The following is a 20,129-nucleotide window of genomic DNA, read 5'->3' as shown; positions in this document are numbered from 1 at the left end:
AAGGGAAGGGAAGGGAAGGGAAGGGAAGGGAAGGGAAGGGAAGGAAGAAGGGAAGGGAAGGGAAGGGAAGGGAAGGGAAGGGAAGGGAAGGGAAGGAGAAGGGAAGGGAAGGGATCAAGCTGAGCGGCGACCGATCGCAGCGGGCTGCAGGCTTGGTGCAGGCCCCGCTCCGGGCCCGGCGGGAGGTGACGGCGGCAGCGGTAGCAGCGCAGCGCCCTTCAGACACAGCTCCGCAGGCGGAGCGCGGCCGGGGCCGAGAGGAATCGGAGTTCCTCCGGGCCGCGCTGCTGCGTGTGGATCCCCGCGCGGTTTCGGCCCCCGAAGGGTCTCGCCGGGGTCCCCCCGTCCCGCAGAGCCGCCGGGAGGCACCGCCCCGCAGCGGGACGCGGCCGTGGGAGAACACGTGCGGGTTCCGCCCGCCCCACACCGCCCTGGCCGCCTGCGGGGAGCGATGCCCCGCCATGGGGCGGGAGGGTCCGTGCCGGCCCTGCGGGTACTTAGACACAAGGAGTCCCAGGATTAATTGTGTTAAGACTTTTTTTCCTTTTTTTTTTTTTTTTTTTTTTTGGTGCAGAAACTCAATACTATCTGGCGAAAAAAGAAGAAATTACCAGCGAAGGGCCGAGGAGATTAACGTTTGGAAACGTATGAAATGTAATCTGCACATCCAATCGATTCCCAGCATATCGGTTGAAAGGATAAAGATGCATATCTCCATGATGGATACTGCATTAATAGGCACATAAATAAAGGTTGAAAAGTCATCACGGGAAGCTTTGAACCTTTCTCCTTTGCTTTTATGTCCCGTGCACACGCTTCAGCACCGGCTGATTTTTTCCCTTTTGGTGTCGTTTCCTCGTCAATTTACGGCCCCAGCGCGGCGCGCAGCAGCCGGGAGCAGGGCACCGGGAACAGGGATAGGGTTAGGGAGAAGGATAGGGACAGGGATAAGGACAGGGATAGAGACAGGGATAGGAACAGGGACAGGGCTCCCCAGGTCCTGCCGAACTCCCCACGCACGGTGAGCACCGGAGGAAGACGCGTTGGTCACTTCGTTACGATGTGAAAGGGTCGGAGCTCAGCGAACGGAACGGGGAAGGAAATCCTCACGCACCTCTGCGGGGGGGAAAATCCGCGTCCCGCTCCTCACCGCCCCCGAGGTTCACAGCCACGGCTCACGGCGACGCGTCTAATCCCCATTAATTGCTTGTACAAACACCAGGGTGATTAATTCCAGAGCTATCGCAGTGCATTTCCATGGGGGTTTTACAGCAGCAAAGAGACCTTTTGGGTTTTACGAACTAAAGGCTCGGACCGATCGAATACGCTCTGTTTCGAAGCAGGTGATTTCCGTAGCAGCGGGGGGAAAACGCGACCCACGGCGTGCGGTGCCCCGGGGCTGAGGGAGGGGGCCGGGTAGCAGCCCCAGCCCAGTCCCCGTGTCCTCTGCCCGCACTCAGCACTGTGGGGGCCGGGGGGTACCGACACCGGTAGGAGAGCGGCCCTATCCGCACCGAGGCTGAGCTCAGCAATAGGCATCTCGTCTGCAGCTGTGTGGTTTTAATGCTTATTATTTTAAAGATTACAATCTGGATTACAATCTGGAAAGAGAGAATGCAAAAGAGAAAGAGCAAAAAAGAAAATAAAAGAAAAAAAAAAGAGGAAGAGAACGAAAGAAAGAACAATAAAGGAGAAGGAGGAAAGCGAAAGAGGAGAGGAGAGGAGAGGAGAGGAGAGGAGAGGAGAGGAGAGGAGAGGAGAGGAGAGGAGAGGAGAGGAGAGGAGAGGAGAGGAGAGGAGAGGAGAGGAGAGGAGAGGAGAGGAGAGGAGAGGAGAGGAGAGGAGAGGAAAATAGCACAACTGAACCGAGGAACACAGGGGACGAAGGCAGGCTGTGCAGACCCGCGTCCCCGCTCCGTGCTCCCCGGGAGGTCGCTCCCCGCTCCCGGTTCATGCCCAGCACCGCCCTGCCCGTGCCGGGCGCTCCACGGGCGGGCAGCTCTGGGTCCGCGCCTCGGAGCGCAGCGCACCCCGCCTGGATGGACTTCGGGCTGGGGCCCCGCCGTGCGGAGCCCTCGGTGCCGGCAGCGGTGTCCGCCCTGCCGCGCTATGCCGAGCGTTACGGGCGGCCGGCGCCTCTCTGCCCCGTCGGATTTCTCCTTTTTGACAGCTTCTTGACTTCCGTGCTACGGCGAAGAGAAGCGCAGCGCTCCCCGCAGCGAGAAGGCTCGTGGCCCCACGCAGCTCCCAGTTCCATAGGAAGGAGCGGCGGGGCCGGGCGTTCCCTCGGCAGATCCCAAGGCCGGCCGCAGCGCAGCGGGGCTGCAGGAGCGCCGTGAAGGGGAACTGCCCGGCCCCGCCGCCCCGCCGCGGCCGCGTATGGGAGGTCCCGCAGCTCTTCCCCGAGCCGCTCTCGGGCGGAGACAGGAATCGACGACGTCGCTGCTCTCTCTCTCCCGGTCATCCGACGCGCGCTGAAGTCCAAAGAAAGGGAAATAAAGTCTCGGTCCCGAAGCACTGCCTAACGCGGCGCCGGGGATTAGCGGTGTCGCGGCGGCCGCGCTACGGGCGCGCACCCCGAGCACCGGCTCAGCACGGGGACACCTCGCGCCCGCGGCCCCCGCTCGGCCCCACGGAGGGCAGCTCCCGCTGCGGACCTTTCGGAAACATTTGGCCTCCAAACGGCTCTTCCACGTTCCGTCCCGCCCCGTTGAAAGCGGGAAGTGCTCGGGAAATAACGGGAGCGGGCTTTCGTCCCGGGGGAAAGGGACCTCAAACGCCGCCTCCAGAAACCGCAGAAATGAGGGTTTGGACCGGGGGGACGACACGGCCCCGGCAGCACATGGAAGAGTACTTGCAGGATCGCAGCCGAAGCTTGTCCCTTCCAGGCAAAAAGAGCGGAGGCAGCTCCGGATAGCGACAATGGCACTCACTTTCCACACGATCGTGATACTTAAATAATTCTCTGAGATCTAAGTCTGTTCCCAGGGAGAATCGTTACTACGTGACTACAGGAAAGTGTGATTACTACTCTTTTTTTTTTTTTTTTTAATTATATTATTTAAATTGCTTCAGAGTCTGCAAAAGCAACTGCTCTTTTCTTTTTTTCTTTTCCTTCGGTCAGAAGAATATATTTCTGTCCCCTAATGCCAACCGTGACCAAGAACTCCTTACTCACAACGTGGAAACAAAGCCAGAATTAGTGCTTACTGCCCACATTTCTACCACATAAAATATTTCATTATTCAAATGAAATCGAATTTTGGTTTACATCTCAAATGCATCAACCATTATTGCTGTCTGTATTAGACAGTTACAGAACAGAACGGGAAGGGATGTGTAGGAGTGGCAGCTTAACACCCCCATGCAGGACGGGACGTGTTTGGGTCTGGACCTGAGAAGAGCTGAGGGCTGAGATCTGGGTTTGCTGGTACATAACGAGTGCAGTGGGGATACATTCAAATGGAAGTGTCTGAGCTGTTCTTCCCAAATGCAATAACCCAATGAGACCGATCAGCCCCGTGGTATTTCAGTTTGCTGTAGAAACCTCCTTGAAGCAGACGAGGTGTTTGCTAACTGCAGATACATGTAAATGAGTGCAATCACCTGGATCCCAAATCCCGCAGTCTGAACTCACAGGCAGAAGCAAGTGTGAGCTGAGCTGGCTCTGATCAGGGCTGCAGGCCAGTTTTGGGTCTGGGTGCTTTTTGGAAGCAGCCATGTGTGCTCATGGAGATCAGCATCACTCTTTTCCCACAGCTCATCCACACGTACAGCACTGATCAGAGATCAGTGCAGCTAAATATGTCTCGTGTAAGCAGATACAAGTGCATTTGGTTAGTGCAGCCATGGCATTTCTTCCAGACAGCTCAATCTCTACACACACCTGGTTGCAGTGGAGCAGCAGGTGAGCAGCAGGGCTTTCTGGCTGTAGGAAAAGCCAGCCATCAAATTTGAGCAGCTTTCAGAAGCAGGAGAAATCACAGCCCCAAAGCCATGCTGTGCAGCCATCTCCCTGACCTGCTGGTAACACGCAGAGAGAATGGGTTGTGTTTGTGTAGAGATCCTGCAAGGCGCTGCCTCTTGTGTGCTTTAAATGCTCAGAGGTCAGCGCAAAGAATCATCAGTGCTTTCTTCAGCAATATAACACACTAACAATATAATTCCAGCAACACAGGGTGTATTTTCTAGTAGACCAGTAGAACAGGTGGGGACATGAGAGCTCTTCCCAAGTGAGGAAAACAGTTCTACATTTTTATTTCCAGTAGACTTTAGGCACTCAATACAGTGTCCATTACCACATCTTGCACTGCATGAATATCAAATGCACCTCTTATCCCTAAGTCTGCAACCAGAGACATTAATGCCCATTTATATGAATCGTAATCAAGCTCAAGCTAAATACTGGCTTCTGCAGCAGTTAAATTTTGGCAGGTACACACAGCATTGAGAGGGAAAAGACCGTGCTGGTCATGGACACAGGGAAGGAGCTGCAGCAGCAGCGTGCTGCGAGTCACTGTGCCTGCTCCACTCAGAACAGCCCCAGAACCACGCCTGAACACACGGCTGCACGCCATTCTCCAAGGAAGCTGGCAGTTCACACACATCCAGAACTCCAGTTCTGCAGGATTTGAGGGTTTTTTTGCACAACCATCAGCCTTGGCCAGCTGAGCAGTGTGCCCACGCTGCTGGGATTGTTCACTGATGAAGGATTTCAACTGGAAGCCCACATCCACTCCGTAACTACATCTTCAGTGCACAACAAGTAACAGCAACCCACTCTTTCGTTTCACACACAGCGTGACAACGCACAGGAAGCTACTTTGGGACTTATGCCTTGAGAACTAACCTGAATCTCTCTGAACAGTAACCTGAGCTGCCAAAGAGAAGCGCTGAGGTAAGAAGCAGAAGGATCTCATACACATCTTTAAACCACTGAATTTCAGCAATGCATTTTTGGAATGGGAATGTATTGCGTGGAAAAAAATAGCTGGAATTTATTCTTTTTTGTTCTCTGAAGAATAAACGTAGAAAGGAATTCCTTTACAGGTCAGAGGCATTTTTGAGCTCCCCGCCTGCACTACCAGAGGATAATGGAAGAACAGAGCCTGATTCTCAAAGTATCTTTTTGGAAAACCCAGGCAAAACCAGGACCCCACCTAGCAGCCACTCCTGGGAACAGAGGTCCAGCTTCTGGTGCCGGAGGGTTTGGTACTGTTTTCTTATTTGTCTTTGTGGTGCTTTTCCAATTGTTGGACACCCTGGCGATGGAACACAAAAGCACCTCAGCACGGTGCCAATCCAGCCAGATGACCACTGCCTTTATTCCTTCTGTGCATGAGTGAAGTGCTTGTGTCTGTCTGCACACCTGCCTTCATGAGACGAAGGTCTGCCACGATGTCAGCAAACACTTTGTGATTATTACTACTAACTATGGGCTAGTAATGCCAAAAGGAATACGGCTTCCCTTCCCTGCAGCCACAGCTCTTATCAGGGACACTCCAAAGGAGAGAGCAGAAATGGCAGCTCCTACACTGTGGCACTGACAGTACATGACATGTGTTAAAAAAAACTTGGCTGTGCTTTAATACCTTAAAATACTGGTGTCCAGCAGCCTATTGCAAGCCATTCCCAAATGGCTTCACTGATCCTCCAGCTTGGAGCCCAGCATGCTTCCAGTCAGGTAGACAGACACGGGATTAGTGCTACACATTTAGGATCTTTGGCACACCAGGAAGATCTGCATCTCTCCCAGAACTCAAGCAGAGGTCCAGCAATTCCCATGGAAGCTTCAGGTTTGCTTTTCTGGTGTTCCCATGCCTTGGCTGTAGCTGCTCCCACCAGACTGTGTAACACAGAGGAGAACTGCACAGCAAAAAAACCAAAAAACAAAAAAACCAAAAAACCATGCAAAGGAAGCTGAAGAAGCCAGCTTGTATTTCCCACGGCTTCCCTCAGTGCTGTGGTGCATTCTGCCTTCTCTGCTCTCCCCCAGTGCTCTGAGCACTGTTTTCTGCAGGATGGTGTTCTGCTGTGCACCCTATTAGCTGTATACTTCCACGTGTTTTTAAACAAGTTGCAAAGACCAGCACCCTCACTAAAACAATTACAATGATTAAACAGCACCAGTGACAAGGATTCTCTTCTTTGTGTTTACTTTCTTTTTCCTCCTGAAACTCGAGGAAAGTTTGGCTTCAGACAAGCAACCAAAGGAACCCAGAACACAAATGTAAGGCTGGGACTGTACAGCAGCCAGAGATGTGTACAGTGATTTTATTCTGACTGGTACTGTGATGTGGGTCCATACTAATGCTCCAAAAATCTGTGTAAGCACAGGGAAGCATTTGGCACATGGTGGGACTGTCCACTTTAATTAGGCTCTGAAATATTTACAATATAAGGGCAGGAACCTGATATGCAATATGAGCGTCCCATTGTAAATAACCCTGAAAATCCTGTTTAGGCTGTCATCTTCCACTTGAGTAACATGCAAACCCATAAACATTTTAGATTTGATTCTCACGTAACAAATCTGAGCTTCGGGTGATTGATTTGCTGTTCTCGCTTACCTTCTGTAAATCCTTTAGAGGTAGCCTGTGGATCCCAGTTGAAACCATTGGTTTAGACACAATGGCAAATACAGTGAAAAGGCAGAAATAAAACTACGATGCGGAAGTAAAAGCTGGAGTATAAACGTACTGCAAGCAGTGCCTTAGGGCACAGCCACCTGCGTGACTGTGGCTCCTCTGCTTGTAGGCTCCCAGGTGGCAGCTGGCTGGCAGGGCAGTGCTGGCAGCACAGCAGTGGGGCTGCAGTAGCTGCCGCTGAGCAGAGCGGAGCAGGAGCCGGGCACTGAGCTCCAGCCCAGCCCCACGAGTGCTCCGAGCTCTGCTGTGCCTGCGTGAGGCGGAGTGAGGGCAGCGGCTGCGGGTGGGCCGACCTGAGCTGCATTCAGCAGAGCTCACCTGGCCAAGTGAGAACACCGAAATGTGCTGCATTAGCAGAAGCAGGTAAAGCAGAAATTGGTGCATATGATGCACACGCGTACGTATTTTATATGTTTATTTTTCTTAGAAAACATTGCGGCTGTTTATGTCCATTAATTTACATATATTTATTCCTACTACAGTATCATTTATAATAATACTTTCACCTCTATAGCACCTCCTCTTCAAGGATCTCCAATTGCTTAAAAACGTCAATAAATAAAGCCTCACATCTTGCCTGTGAGGTAGGTCACCCTGTTATCAAACTTTACAGATGCAGTAACTGAAAACAGAGAGGTTAAGGCCAACATTTTCAAACATTTGTACCTGAAGTCGACCATCTAAATTGTCATTTAGATGCTTAAATAAAAGTCTCGTGGTTTTCTTTGGTGCAGAACATCCATAACTACTGCTGCAGTCAGGGACTGGGAGTCAGGCCTGCTGCTGGAGGCTCAGCTCTGCACAGCCAACAAACTGCTCCGTGTCTGATCACTGTTCTAAACACACAGCCCACAGCAGAGCCAGGACTCAGCGCAGGGATTTACCTCCTCAGGGCCTCTCTATTATTAAATACGACTTTAAAAGGCTGGTGTGGATCTGGTAAATCAACTTAAGTGACACAAAAGTCATAGGCTATTTCCACAAACTACGTCTGTCGTATAAATACCTTTTTTTTTTTTCTTTTTCTTTTAGAGGGGGTGTTTTTTCACAGCTTTGTGATGACGAAGACAATGCACAGCACACGTCACTTGTGCAGTCATAAAACACAGCACACAGCTCCACTTGCTGCCTTTACATTTCTACAGAGTAAATTCCTTTGCGCTTGTGATAAATAGAAGTGGCCGATAAAGGTCTATGAGGATACGTGTCAGAAGTCATGCACACAGCTTGCAACACACATAATCAAAGATCACTGTTAAAATTCTTGAATTTAAGCACGAAAATAACTACCTCATTCCAATACAGTACTGTGTAAAAACCCGGAATAAGAAGCACTATCTTATTCCCGATGTCGTAGGTTATAACAACTAATTAAGTTAAAAAAATTCAGGCACCAAATGAATCATCCCGCAACACAGAATAGTATCTATATGAGTGCTCTCCTTGATATACTACAAGACCAGCCATACGGCACTACGTTTCACACCACGTTACGGGCGTCTCGTCACATCTCTGACACATCTCTGAATGTCTCCTACTGGCCTCCATGGAAACTCCTAACGCAGAAGAGAAAGTCATCACGAGGGGAAAGCCCCTGCCTCACCACAGTGCCTGCACCACAGGTAAGCGATCAGATCGCACGGTGAGCTGCCGCGTTCCACCTCTACAGCAATGCTGAAAGTCTGTATCTTAATGTGGGTTTCTCTCGCTGTATAAAAACTGAGATCAATGGCCAGCAGAGTACTGTTCTCTATCACAGGAGTCTTTCAGAGCTCCATTAATCAAATCATCTTCCATAAATTAAGAGTGCAATGCAGCGGTTCAGTCTCCCACATTAAATGAGAATTTAAAAGAATTAAATAATAAAGCTTATTTTAAGCAACCAATAGAGGACTCGACGGCCTTCTAATAGGAATGTAACAAAGCCGTACTCGGTACAAGGAAGGATACTTTGGCTCAGTCTCTTTAAGATAATACGCTTCTGTTACAGCTTCTATGTGCACTTGTCAACTTCATAACAAGAAAAATAGAAAACGCATTTAGCCTCGCGATGCCGCTCTGCTCCTAACGCCAGTGCAGATCTCCAATTATCTTCCAGGTGGGGGCAACAGTAAGCCGGTTTTCTTTCATACTCGTTCCGTCCCGCCTTACCGAGCGGGCGGCGGTCGCACAGCGCTACACCGCGGGGCTGCGTGCCGGCGCCGCGCCCCTGGCATGGCCGGCCCCGCCCGCCTCCCGTCCCCGGAGCAGCCGGCAACGCGGCCGGCCCTTCCCCGGCGCTACAAACGCCGCGGAGCCCCGCGGGCCCGCCGGCAGTGACGGCGGCGGGGGGACACCCGTTCCTCCGCGGCCCGCCCCGCATCGCCCTCCCCCGGGGCAGGCGGCCCCAGCACGGCGGTCCCGGCGGCCCCGAGCATCCCCCGCCCCTCCCGGCGCTACGTGTCGGTCCTGCGGGCCGCGGCACGGCCCCGCGCGGGGGCGTTGGCGGCGGCGGCCTCGGGCCGGTACTTGAGCCAGCAGATGAGCCACGTGACGACGACGGAGAAGAGGGCGAGCACGCTGGCCACCGAGAGGCAGATGGGCCCCACGGGCGACGGCGAGGCGCCGGGCCCCGCGTCCCCGCCGTACTGGTTGACGAAGATGAGGCCGGTGAAGAGCAGCACCACCATGGAGAGGAAGGAGACGACGACGCACACGCAGCCCGCGCTCAGCGCCGCCCGCTTGCAGCTCTGGCAGCTCTCGTAGCCGCCGCCCGAGGAGCGCGGCCCGGCGCGGGCGGGGGGCGCGGGGGTCGGCGCGAGGGCGGCCGCCGCCTCCCGGGCGCGGGGCGGGCGGCGAGGCGGCAGCGGCGGGAGGCGGTCCTGGGGCAGCGGGTCGCGGGCGCGCAGCTGCGGCGGGCAGGCGGCGGCCAGCTTGGTGTTGACCGGCAGGCCGTGGACGCGGTGGTCGGGCAGCGCCGTGCGGTGGCGGCACAGCGGGCAGGCGAGAGAGCCGACGGCCGCCCGTCCCGGCCCCGCGCCCGGCTCGGAGGCGGCGGGGGGCTGCTGCGCGGCGCGCAGGTGCAGCTGGCTCAGGCACTCCTGGCAGAAGGTGTGCAGGCACTCCAGCAGCTTGGGCGCCCGCCGCTCCAGGTCGAAGTAGTTGTAGCAGATCTTGCACTCGTAGTCTTCGTAGCTGGGGGCGGCCGCCGCCCCGTCCTCCTGCCGCCCGCCGCGCCCTCCGCCGCCCTTCTGCGCCGGCTCGGCCATAACATCGCGCCGCGGACGGGCGGAGGGTGCCGGGCTCCTGGCCGCGCCTGGCGGGCGGGCAGCAGCCGCGGCCCCGCCGCCGCCGCCTCCTGGCCGCGCCCGCGGGCTGCGGAGCGGCGCGGCGGCGAGCGGCGCGGCGGCGGAGGGCCGGGCGGGCGGGCTCGCTGGCTGGCGGCGCCGCCCGGCTCCGCGGGCGGGGGGCGGGCTCGGCGCCGCCCGCCCCTGGGGCTGCGCGGCCCTGCGGCGGGCACGGCCGGCGGGGTCGGGGCGCCGCCTCGGCTCGGGTCGCGCGTTTTCCGGCGCGGGCGGGCGGGCGGATGGGGAGCGGCTGCCGGGGAGCGCTGCGGTGCGGGTTGCGCTGCGGGCGCCGCTTCTTTCTGGGAGGAACCTCGCGTGCCCGGGCCGTTTCTTCCTTTCTACTCAGCGCAAAAAGCAGGTGCCTGTGCTGCAGCCGGGCCGGGAGGAGCCGCCGCTGTGCTTGTGTACGGCGTACAGCCGTTAAGGTTGGAAAAGACAACGGAGATTGTCTAGTCTAACCGTCGGCCCACCCCCGTGTCCCTCAGTGCCACATCTCTGCGGTTCTTGAACGTCTCCAGGCACCTCCCTGGGCAGCTCACCGCTGCCGGTGCCTCACCACTCTTTCTGAGAAGAAATTCTTCTGAATAGCCAGCCTGCACCTGTGGAGAGACATAAAGCCATCACCTCTTGTCCTGTCGCTGTTACCTGAGAGGAGCAGAGGCTATTTTCAGTATTCTGCTCCCTATAAGACTCATGCCCTAGACCCTTCACCAGCTCTGTTGCCCTTCTCTGGACATACTGCCTTTCTTGCAGTGAGGGGCCCAACACTGAGCACAGCACTCAAGGTGCAGCCTCACTAGTGCCAGTACAGAGGGACGATCGCCTCCTGTTCCTGCTGGCTGCCGCATTTCTGGTATCAGCCAGGGTGCCATTGGCCTTCTTGGTCACCTGGGCACGCTGCTGGCTAGCGTTCAGTCACCTGTCAGCTAACACCACCACATCCTTCTTCCAGCATTGTGTTGTAGCACTGAGAGCCTTCAACATGCAACATCCATGCAACAGTGTATCCGTTTCTTCCAGCACTGTAACACTGAGCAATTCAACAGGTTCACTGTGGTAAATTCTGCTCTTCTATGCCTTATGCATCTGGAGTAACTCCATTATACTCAAGTTTAGCACAGGCCCTCTAAAACCAGTGTTTTTTCTCAGCAGATCTGAAATGCACGTTCAGGTAGGGGTAACTGTGGGGCTGTATTGCAGGCTCTGCCCTGTATGGGCCTCACAGCGCTCACCAGACGTGTTGCCCTTTGCCTATGCTGGACCTTGGCCTTGTCCTGAACCTGAGGGTGCTGAATGAGGTGAGGAACTGCCCAGGGACAGCCTGTGAGGGCTGAGCATGTGTGGCTGATGTGCGCAAGCAGATCCGAGTGTGGCCCACAAGGCCCTGAGCAGTACATCTCATAGGAGAGAGCTTGTGTGGGGATTCTCAGCTTAATATAAACTGAAATAATGGGATAAAGTTGCGGAGCTTCAGTCTGTGAAAAGAAGAAAGAAAATGAGTATTGCTGTCACTGTGGTGGACAGCCACTTCTGCACATGGGGTCAGCAATCAGCCCTCCCTAAGGGCAGCTAGCACTGCCTGCAGCTGCAGAGCATCGCCACACCTGGGTTGGGAAGCCTGGGTTGGGAACTTCTCCATCCAGCTCTTGTACATTCATTTGGTGTGATACACCTTGTCTCATTCACTTGTGAACTCTTAAATACTTTCAGATATGTGTTTATATTTGTTTTTGTTATGCTTTGTTTGTTTGTTGTTTGGTACTGTCTCCCCGTTGTTTCTGCCTTCCCATTTAATGAGTTTGTTGCTACATTTCAGGAGATTTGTAACAGTTGTATGTCAGATTATCCCAGGCTCCATCCTTCCACTTAATACTTTTGCCATGTTTGTAATCTTCCAACTTTCAGTTAATGTTCAAAACACACAAAAGTGCCAAGATCCAAGCAAATTCAAATTCAAGTAAAATTATTCAAGGCACTGTATCAAATGCTTTAACAGAGTCCAGATATATCAACCGTCGTTCTGGTTCAGACCTCTGCCTTTTGTGTTCTAAGTTTTCTTATCTGAGTTTCTGCCTGGAGGTCAGCTGGAACTCCACCTAGCATGGAAAGCAGCTCTGGGAGAGCTTCCTGCAGCTCGGGCGTAAACACACTGGGGAAAGGGCAGAGTGGGATAGAACTGAAAAATAAAGCTGCTAGAGGTAAATGTAGGATGAATTTTACATTTTACTTTAGAAAAGCAAGTGTTGAGTTGCAGAAGGCTCTTGGGTGGCGGTTACTCCTGTGAACAGAGCGCTGTGGCTGGGAGAGGAAATGAAGCCGGGACCGCAGCAGCAGTGCTTTGTGTACAGAGCTCCCCGCAGGGCACAGCCACCCCCAGCCTTACCCTCTGCTCCCAGCTGTGCCACGTGCGTGGGGCCAGCAAGGTATGGGCAGCCCATGTTCTCCCAGGAGCAGCGGCTGTGTGCAGCAAGGGTGGAAAAGTGTCTCTCTGTAGGGTGTGAAGGCCTCGAAAACTGGAATTAGGAGAACAGAAACATGTCTAGATTTTGAAAGAGTCACTGCATGCCACCAGGTCCAGATGTGTTCTGTCCTTCAGTTGCTTTAGTTACAGTCAGCATTTGTTTTTGGACTGTTGGCCTGGAGGACCATTCTTGAATGGTAAAAAATCCTGAAATGCTGCTATGGTGATTCCAAGGGAGCCAGTGCCTGAGCCTTTGGATACAACTGAGCAGAGGTGACAGACATCCCTTGCAAAATACGTTTTTCCACTTAAAATAACCACCCTATAGCTGCTAAGGAATGATTTTAGCGTGTTAAATACTGGGCCGATGTACCCCATGCAGCCCTTCAGTTCTGAACTGATGCTTGACTGGATCCAGGAGGAGCTGCACGGTGAGGCAGGAGCTGGTGGTGAGCCAAGCCCCAGCACCACACATTTGTCACAAGCACTGTGCTGGAGCATCCCTGCAGCACCAGTGTGTTGTATTCATAATTTCTGTTCACTGTTCTGCTGCACAGTTGGTATGTCTAATGATGTTGAACATCTTTCTTTGTAGGTAGGAAGAACATGATTTCTGATAGACATATCAGATAGGGATGGCTGGGCTGCCAGCCTGCTTGTGGTAACAATGTTAAGAATCCCTTCTATACGTTCTCTATGTTTCAACAATTCAGTAGCTATGTAGGACTGATGGAAAGGATGTTGAAGTCAGACAGCTCTTTAGTTAAGTCCTCATGGTTTAACATGCTCCTGTGGTTGACACCAGAAGCTTTTTGCCAATACCTGAATATCACAAGTTTTCATTTGATAAAAGTCTGCTTACTGTAGAACTTTCTAGTGTGCACTGAGTCACTAAGCTTGGAGCTCACACTGTAGCTGTTTAGAAGAAAACTCTTGCTTTTCATTCATTTACACAAATTTTCCCCTCCAGTCCCACTTCCTGTCACTGTTGCAGGGCATTGGCAGTTGTGCATTACCTTTGTGCCCTATCATTGGGCTGCAGGATGCTGCAGCAGCATCCTCTGCTTTCTTCACGTTAACATTTTATTTCATATAATGTATTTATGAATAATTTATAATAAAAGTGTTTTCTTTTTTTGTCTTTTCTGCTTTGGAACTTCTGTAAAAGCCATTACATGCAGTACAGATGGGAATGTTAATTTTCAATAATATTTATATGCTATTTTAGGGACCAGAGAAAGGATAAGAAGGATTACAGTTATGAGCAATGCCATGTCAGTTGTAGCCGTGTACAAAATGTGTTGTTCCCTCCCTTAATGCATGTGATACAAAATGTGCAGAGGTAAATAGAAACAATGGTACTATATTTGACGCTCCTCTACTCCCCAAAAACTCTCTGTTGTGTTGTAGCTGCTAAATACAGTCCTGTGTCAGTTGCCTCAAGCAATGAGCAATGCGTGAAAGATCCCAGATTTTCTTAAAGTGAAGCTGCTTCCTCCTGAACGGTGAGAAGGGAGCTGACGTTGAGCCTCCTCTGCAAGCACTGCAAAGACACTGGGTTGTTCACAACAAATGGGTGAGGGTGTGGGCTTGCAGCTGGGACTGACCATGTCAGACACCATTTCTGGTGATTCCTTTCCATTTGTTTTCCATAACCCCGTGTTTTCAGCATGTCACAAACAGGCAGCTGTACTATAAGCGTTGGTTAAGACAAGCAGCCATTTACAGATAAGAGGATATTTCAATTAGTGCAATACTTTTCTCCAAGAGCCCATGTTGAACAGCTTCAAGGAGCATCCCTAGACTTGGTACCCAGAGCAGGCCCGGCTTGAGAGTTCTTTAAGCCAATAGCAGGCCTAAATTGTAACTGTACAGTTGAACTGGGATAAGTCCTTTGGTTCAAACAGTGCCGTGCTTTCTGCCCATCACAGTGACAGTGACGGCGGGAGTTGATGCTGGAGCACTGAGGTCAGTGCTGGCGCAGGAATGGCCGAGCTGCTGGGCTGTGTGTGCAGTGCATGGCACAGCAGCCGGGCAGGGGCAGGCGTGTGTGATGGGGATGGCTGTGCCTTGTGTAGCACCGGGGGGCTGAGGTTAGCCGTGTGCTGGCTGGCCACATAAAGCACCTCTGTGGGAAAACATTGCCAGGATGAATCATTGCTAGTAACAATGTGTGTATTTAGAGAGCACCACATGGCTATTTGCTGTTGGGCAGTTCAGTTTTGCAACTTAACTCGTCCTTGCGTTGTACTGAGTAAGAAAAGCTGTTTCTATATGGAATCACTTAAAAAGATTCTATAGTACCTCGGGAGCTTTATTTGGAGCACCCAGACACATTACAGTTACGGCTTTGATTACAGCTCATCACTGGCAGCACTGACTGCAAATAGCTACTGCTATCTCCAAAATAAAAGCCTGACCTGGTGAAGTGGGTAAACGTTTTCTCATATTTTCTCATATTTTGTAAGACATCTTGGAAAAAACTGCCATTGCTCAGACCACAATATTGTGTATATGTACTTAAATCAATTTTGTTCTGAATGAGAAACTGATGAAGGATTTGGGAATTTTTTGCATTCATACTATTGCATCTATTCAGATAATACACTTGTCTTTTCCTTTCAGTTGAAGTGAGCACATGGGAATTTGTTATTTTTTTAGACAAAGATTAACTTGCTTGGAGAAGAGAAGGCTCCAGGGAGACCTCATTCCTCACTGTGGCCTTCCAGTACTTGAAGGGAGTGTATACACTGCAGAGGGAATGACTGCTTACATGGGTGGATAGTGACAGGATGAGGGAGAACGGTTTTAAACTGAGCTTAAAAAAAAAACTGGTTTAAGGACAGGGGAAGCTTAGGTTAGATATTAGGAAGAAGTTTTTCACACAGAGGGTGGTGATGCACTGGAACAGGCTGCCCAAGGAGGCTGTGGATGCCCCATCCCTGGAGGCATTCAAGGCCAGGCTGGATGTGGCTCTGGGCAGCCTGGTCTGCTGGTTGGTGACCCTGCACATAGCAGAGGGGTTGGAACTTGATGATCATTGTGGTCCTTTTCAACCCAGGCCATTCTATGATTCTATAATTAACATCTTACAAGAAATACTAGAGTTAAAGATCACTCAATGTGAAACCTAAAATCCGATCTACTGCTAGCTGAAGCCTGAGGGGCCATTTCCATCGATTTCCATAGACTCGAGGTTATTTTCATACAGTATTATTTTCTCCTGTTGATGTAGTCCAGCTTTATGCCCAAGAAGCACCAACACAGGGGAGAAGAAAATTCACAGGATACACTCACGTTTTGTTCTAGGCTAGCTTGGAAGGGGGGAGAATACCAAGTGTTAGGTACCAAGGTAGGTGCATTAGAACAGCCACGGATCAAACAGAACATGGCATTTTGTCCAGTAGGCATCATCAGCACGGTCACTGTGTGTACTGCCTCTTCTCTAGGACAGCACCTGGGAGAGGTGTGCAGGAGAAGGAGAGGCTGGGACACCTCGTGGGAAGGCAGCAGGCTGGGACAGCATGCCCTGTGTCAGGGGAACACAGCAGCAGGCTGACTGCCTCAGCTCCACCAGCCCAGCAGCTCAGGCATGGCAGGTAAATCTCCAGTGCTGCGAGGGGCTGAGGGCTGCCAGAAGGGATGCTGCCAGCTTTCAGCTCGTCCCGCCAAGGGTGACTGTAACTCTAGGAGGAGAGGGATATCTGATTTGTTCCTTGGCGTACTTTTGCTGCGTGTTCTGTTAGGCTGGCCCACTCCTTTCCATAATATTGGAAAGGAAGATGAGAAGCTTGTTTCTAATGGGTTGATTAGATATTAAATATTTTGGAAGAAAATCAGCCAACGACCGGGATGTCCTTTAGGCAGGAGTGAGAACTCAGGATGTTACATTTGGAGAGAAAGCCCTCCCGAGTGGCTACGATGCAGTTACAGCTGAGTCAGGAGATTCCTTTATCCCAGTTTGAAATCTAAATGGCTGCAATTGGTAAGTATGCGGTTCCTGAGTTTTATGAGTAAGAATAATTGCAGATGAATTCAATTGCAATATTTTGTACACAGTTGTTTTTCCCACAAAAATGTGGACTAAGTTTGTGCTCTCATTAGTGCCTGCCAGTTTGGAGAAGTTCCACCGACTTCCTTGCAGTTACCCTGCTGGTACTTTCCTTTCTGAGTGCAGAATCAGACCCTCTGTGCATAATTTTTCCACTTTCAGACCCGAGGGAACACACCCAGGAGCCAGGCTGGGGTCCCATCCCAGATCAACTCTGTCATACGCAGATTACAAAATCACTGAAAAACAAGCTTGGTTTGGCAGTCACTTTAAAAGAGACCTTGGATGATTTTATCAACAGCAGAAGAGGCAATTCATTCTTTGTGCCAGGAACCACCACAGATCTCATCTCAGGAGATGTGATCTATATTGATTTGTTCACGGTGAGAGAAAAATGCCATATTTGGGAGAAGGTTTCTTAGGGCCATTTCAGTTCTCTGGAAGCTCTTTTGCCTTCAAAAACCTCATCCCATAATCTCAGAAATATTATGACAATGTATTTAGATCAATATTTTTGTTTTATTTATTTCTCTAGTCTTGATTCGTATCTTCAACTGTCTGATGCTTCAGATAAGATTTCACAAGCTCATCCAAAGTCTCTATATTAACTCTTTTAGAAGCATAGATTTGGAGTTTGTGTTGTGGGTCAGATTTGCAGATGCTAATGTAGGAAAGCACCTGGGGAGTGCATCTCGCTCAGCTCTTGCTCTGCTAGAGACCTTGTAGCTGTGAAGGTAGGGAGGCAGAACATGGCTTACTGTTCAGCCATTGCCAGAAAAGCCACCAACCCATCGTTAAATAGTGCTTCCATTGACATTCAAAGGAATACGTGTTCTCCAAATGAGCACAAATAAATAGAGGTATCAGTGGGCACAGCTGTCTTCTGTAAAACAATCATCAGTGGATGTCTGGAGCCTTGTTCTCGGATTATTCTGTGGGCCAGGAATGCAAAGCAGTGCTTTACAAGGAGTGTTCTCGGCCTGTCACATGTGGGGATTCAATAGCACTGGAGGCTTAGTGCAGCTTAACTGCAACTGTCCCCTGCAAAAGCCCAGAACCCTGAAAGCACTTGCCACTTGGTGATATCTCCATGCATTCCAACTGCAAAATGTTTGCTCTAAGAGTGAGGCACGGGAGAAAATCACTGGTGTGGTGGGATCTGAGAGGCAGGCTCAGCAGCAGCTCCATTCTTAAGCACAACGATGGAGCTTTGCGGTGCTTGGGCCAGGCCAGTCCTTATACAAGCAATAGAAATCCGGCTCTGGAGTGGCGTGGATCACCTTCATGGCACACCTGGAACCACGGCAAGTGCTGTCAGTCTGACTAATGATTGTTTGCCTCTGCTGTACCATAAAAGATGTACATAAGTATCCTTCTTGGTGTGCTGTCAGTCAATCAACGTTAAAACGTTGACAGATGGGTGTGGGATTTTTTGCTGCCTTTAAAATAGGATCAATGACATTAAGGTTTGTCATGTAAATAGTAGAAATAAAGCAAAGACCCCAAGAGCTATTTATGGTTTTAGGATGACATCTGTAATGTGGGTGGCAGTAGAATGAAAAGTAGAGAATCTCACAGCTCTCTGTAGCTGAATGAATTGACTGAGCCTACATTTCTGGTGGTTTAAGAAGTGGCAGTAACCCTGAGTTCATGCATATGAGCAAAATAAAACCTAAGAACTAAAGTGCCATCAGTAGAAGATTCTCAGGGGAGATCAGGCACTGTACACTGTATAGCATCGTAATTAAATTCTGAAGATGTACTTACTTCATGACTGCAAAAATCAGGGAAGAAATGTGAAAAAGGGAAAAAATGAGCTCAACTAAAAGAAATCAGCAGCCCAGTCAGCCTGCAGAATGTCCTGATGGGACAGAGAAACAAACCAAGGCTTTTGCCAAAAACTGGAATTCTGTACCATAGCAGAATGCATGCAGGTGTGAGACACCCTAGCAAACCACCCTGACCATCAGGCTAGGACAATTTCATTGCTCATTTACCATCTCCCATCTGTCCTTCTCTGAACCTAACTCCCTGACAGATGTTTTGTTGAGATTTATGTATTACTGGAAGAAAACAAAAAACAAAGGTAACCACTGCCTTCTGGAATGCTTTGTGTTGGTGAGTTCTCTCAGGGACTGCCCCTGCACTGACAGCCACGTGGATGTGCCAGGCACTGCCCAGCTCCACAGTGCATGCGCAGAGCTCGGGGAAAAGGCAGAGCGGCTCTCAGCTGGCAGTGTTCCTTTCCTAATGCTTGGCAGCAGTGACTCACATCACTGATAAGCATTTAGAAAACAGTGCTGGAGCAATGGCTGAGGTTCCCAACCCATAAGATGCCATTGAGGAGAAACTATGAAGCTGGTAGCTGGCGTTTAAACTCACCCTCTGCTCTGAACAAGATGGGCAAGGAGCTCAGGCAGTGCAGCAGCAGGCAGTGCGTGGGAGCTCTGGCAGTACTCAGTGCCAGGACAACACAACCCAGAGCTGGCCAGTGCCAGTGAATATCGATTTGTTATCGTCCTGGAAAATTATGATTAATATCAGCAGCACATCCCATACAGTTTTTGCTCAGTTTGATATGTGCTGCTGTGAGAGCTTTGCTTGTGCTCTGTGCATGGGGACAGTGAACAGAACCAACCTTTTCTGAAACACAGCCTGCTTGAAAGACAAGGAGGTTGTGCTGGGCAGGGTGTGACACTGTGCTGAGTAGCAATTACTCTCGAGCTGTCAATGTATCACCATTTCTTCACTTCCCCAATGTGTTTGTTGTGAGTGCTGAAGCTGTTGTTGAGACCATTTTTCCAGAGGGCTAAGAAGGAATTGTGAATAAAATCAGATCAACTATTGGCAGTCAAGTTTTAAAAACTTCCCAGGGGTTAAATTAGTTATTTGTACACAGCATTATTAACTTCCATTTTGCCATCATTTTCCCCAAATGGTGGAATGGACAAGGAATGGGATGGTCTACAAAGAACCAGGAATGTTGACAACACCTCCAAGAATTTCACAGTAGAAATGCATGCAATTGAAGTGTCCAAGTGATATGGTGCTGAATAATTATTCAAATGACATGCTAATCATTGCTGGAAATTAGCAATACCATCTCAAGCAATGCAAATCATAAGCAATTACATAGCATTATCTGGTTACTTACACTGCAAACAGAAAAGTTAATTATTCCCACCCAAGACAGCAGCAGCAATTTCAGCACATTTTCTTTCTTGCAGTTTTTGGAGCTGCTTTCATCTTTCCAAGTTCTAAAATTCACTTTTTTTTTCATACTTACATGCTCTAAAACTGGCAGTGTGACCATATACATAGCAAAGATTTAATAAGAAAATTATGTGAGAGTTTTGAAAACGAGGGTCTACAATTCCATTTCTCTCTGCCTCAGCTAACAGGAGGTGAGCAGCTTGGCTCTTGAAGGACTGATATATTTAGCATACACAATGCCGTGTGCTGGAACTTTGCATTTTAAGACCATCTGTGCCAAGACAAGCGGCTGTGTTCAGTGCATTGAAAGCAGCTGATGTATCATAGAAACGTGTTCTAATCTTGCTGTGCTGCTCAGTTTAGCTAATGGAGAGGATACTTGCATACGAAGCACTTTCTCATAGTCAGAAAGGCCATGCAGAGCAGGCAGG

At 50.5% G+C, this 20,129-nt stretch overlaps 1 protein-coding gene across 1 annotated transcript; it reads right to left on the bottom strand.

Annotated features, from left to right (window-relative positions):
• Positions 1-4,884: 4,884 nt before the first annotated feature.
• On the bottom strand, positions 4,885-9,945 carry LOC125697879 (RING finger protein 223). Its single transcript, XM_048955616.1, has one exon. The coding sequence runs from the start codon at positions 9,893-9,895 to the stop codon at positions 9,083-9,085; it is 813 nt and encodes a 270-aa protein (XP_048811573.1). The 5' UTR covers positions 9,896-9,945; the 3' UTR covers positions 4,885-9,082.
• Between the last annotated feature and the right edge of the window lie 10,184 nt (positions 9,946-20,129).

The sequence above is a fragment of the Lagopus muta genome, chromosome 9, assembly GCF_023343835.1.
Source record: "Lagopus muta isolate bLagMut1 chromosome 9, bLagMut1 primary, whole genome shotgun sequence".
In the NCBI taxonomy this organism is placed as follows: domain Eukaryota; kingdom Metazoa; phylum Chordata; class Aves; order Galliformes; family Phasianidae; genus Lagopus; species Lagopus muta.
The sequence above is the reverse complement of the archived record's forward strand: the minus strand, read 5'-3'. Positions and strand labels throughout refer to the sequence as shown.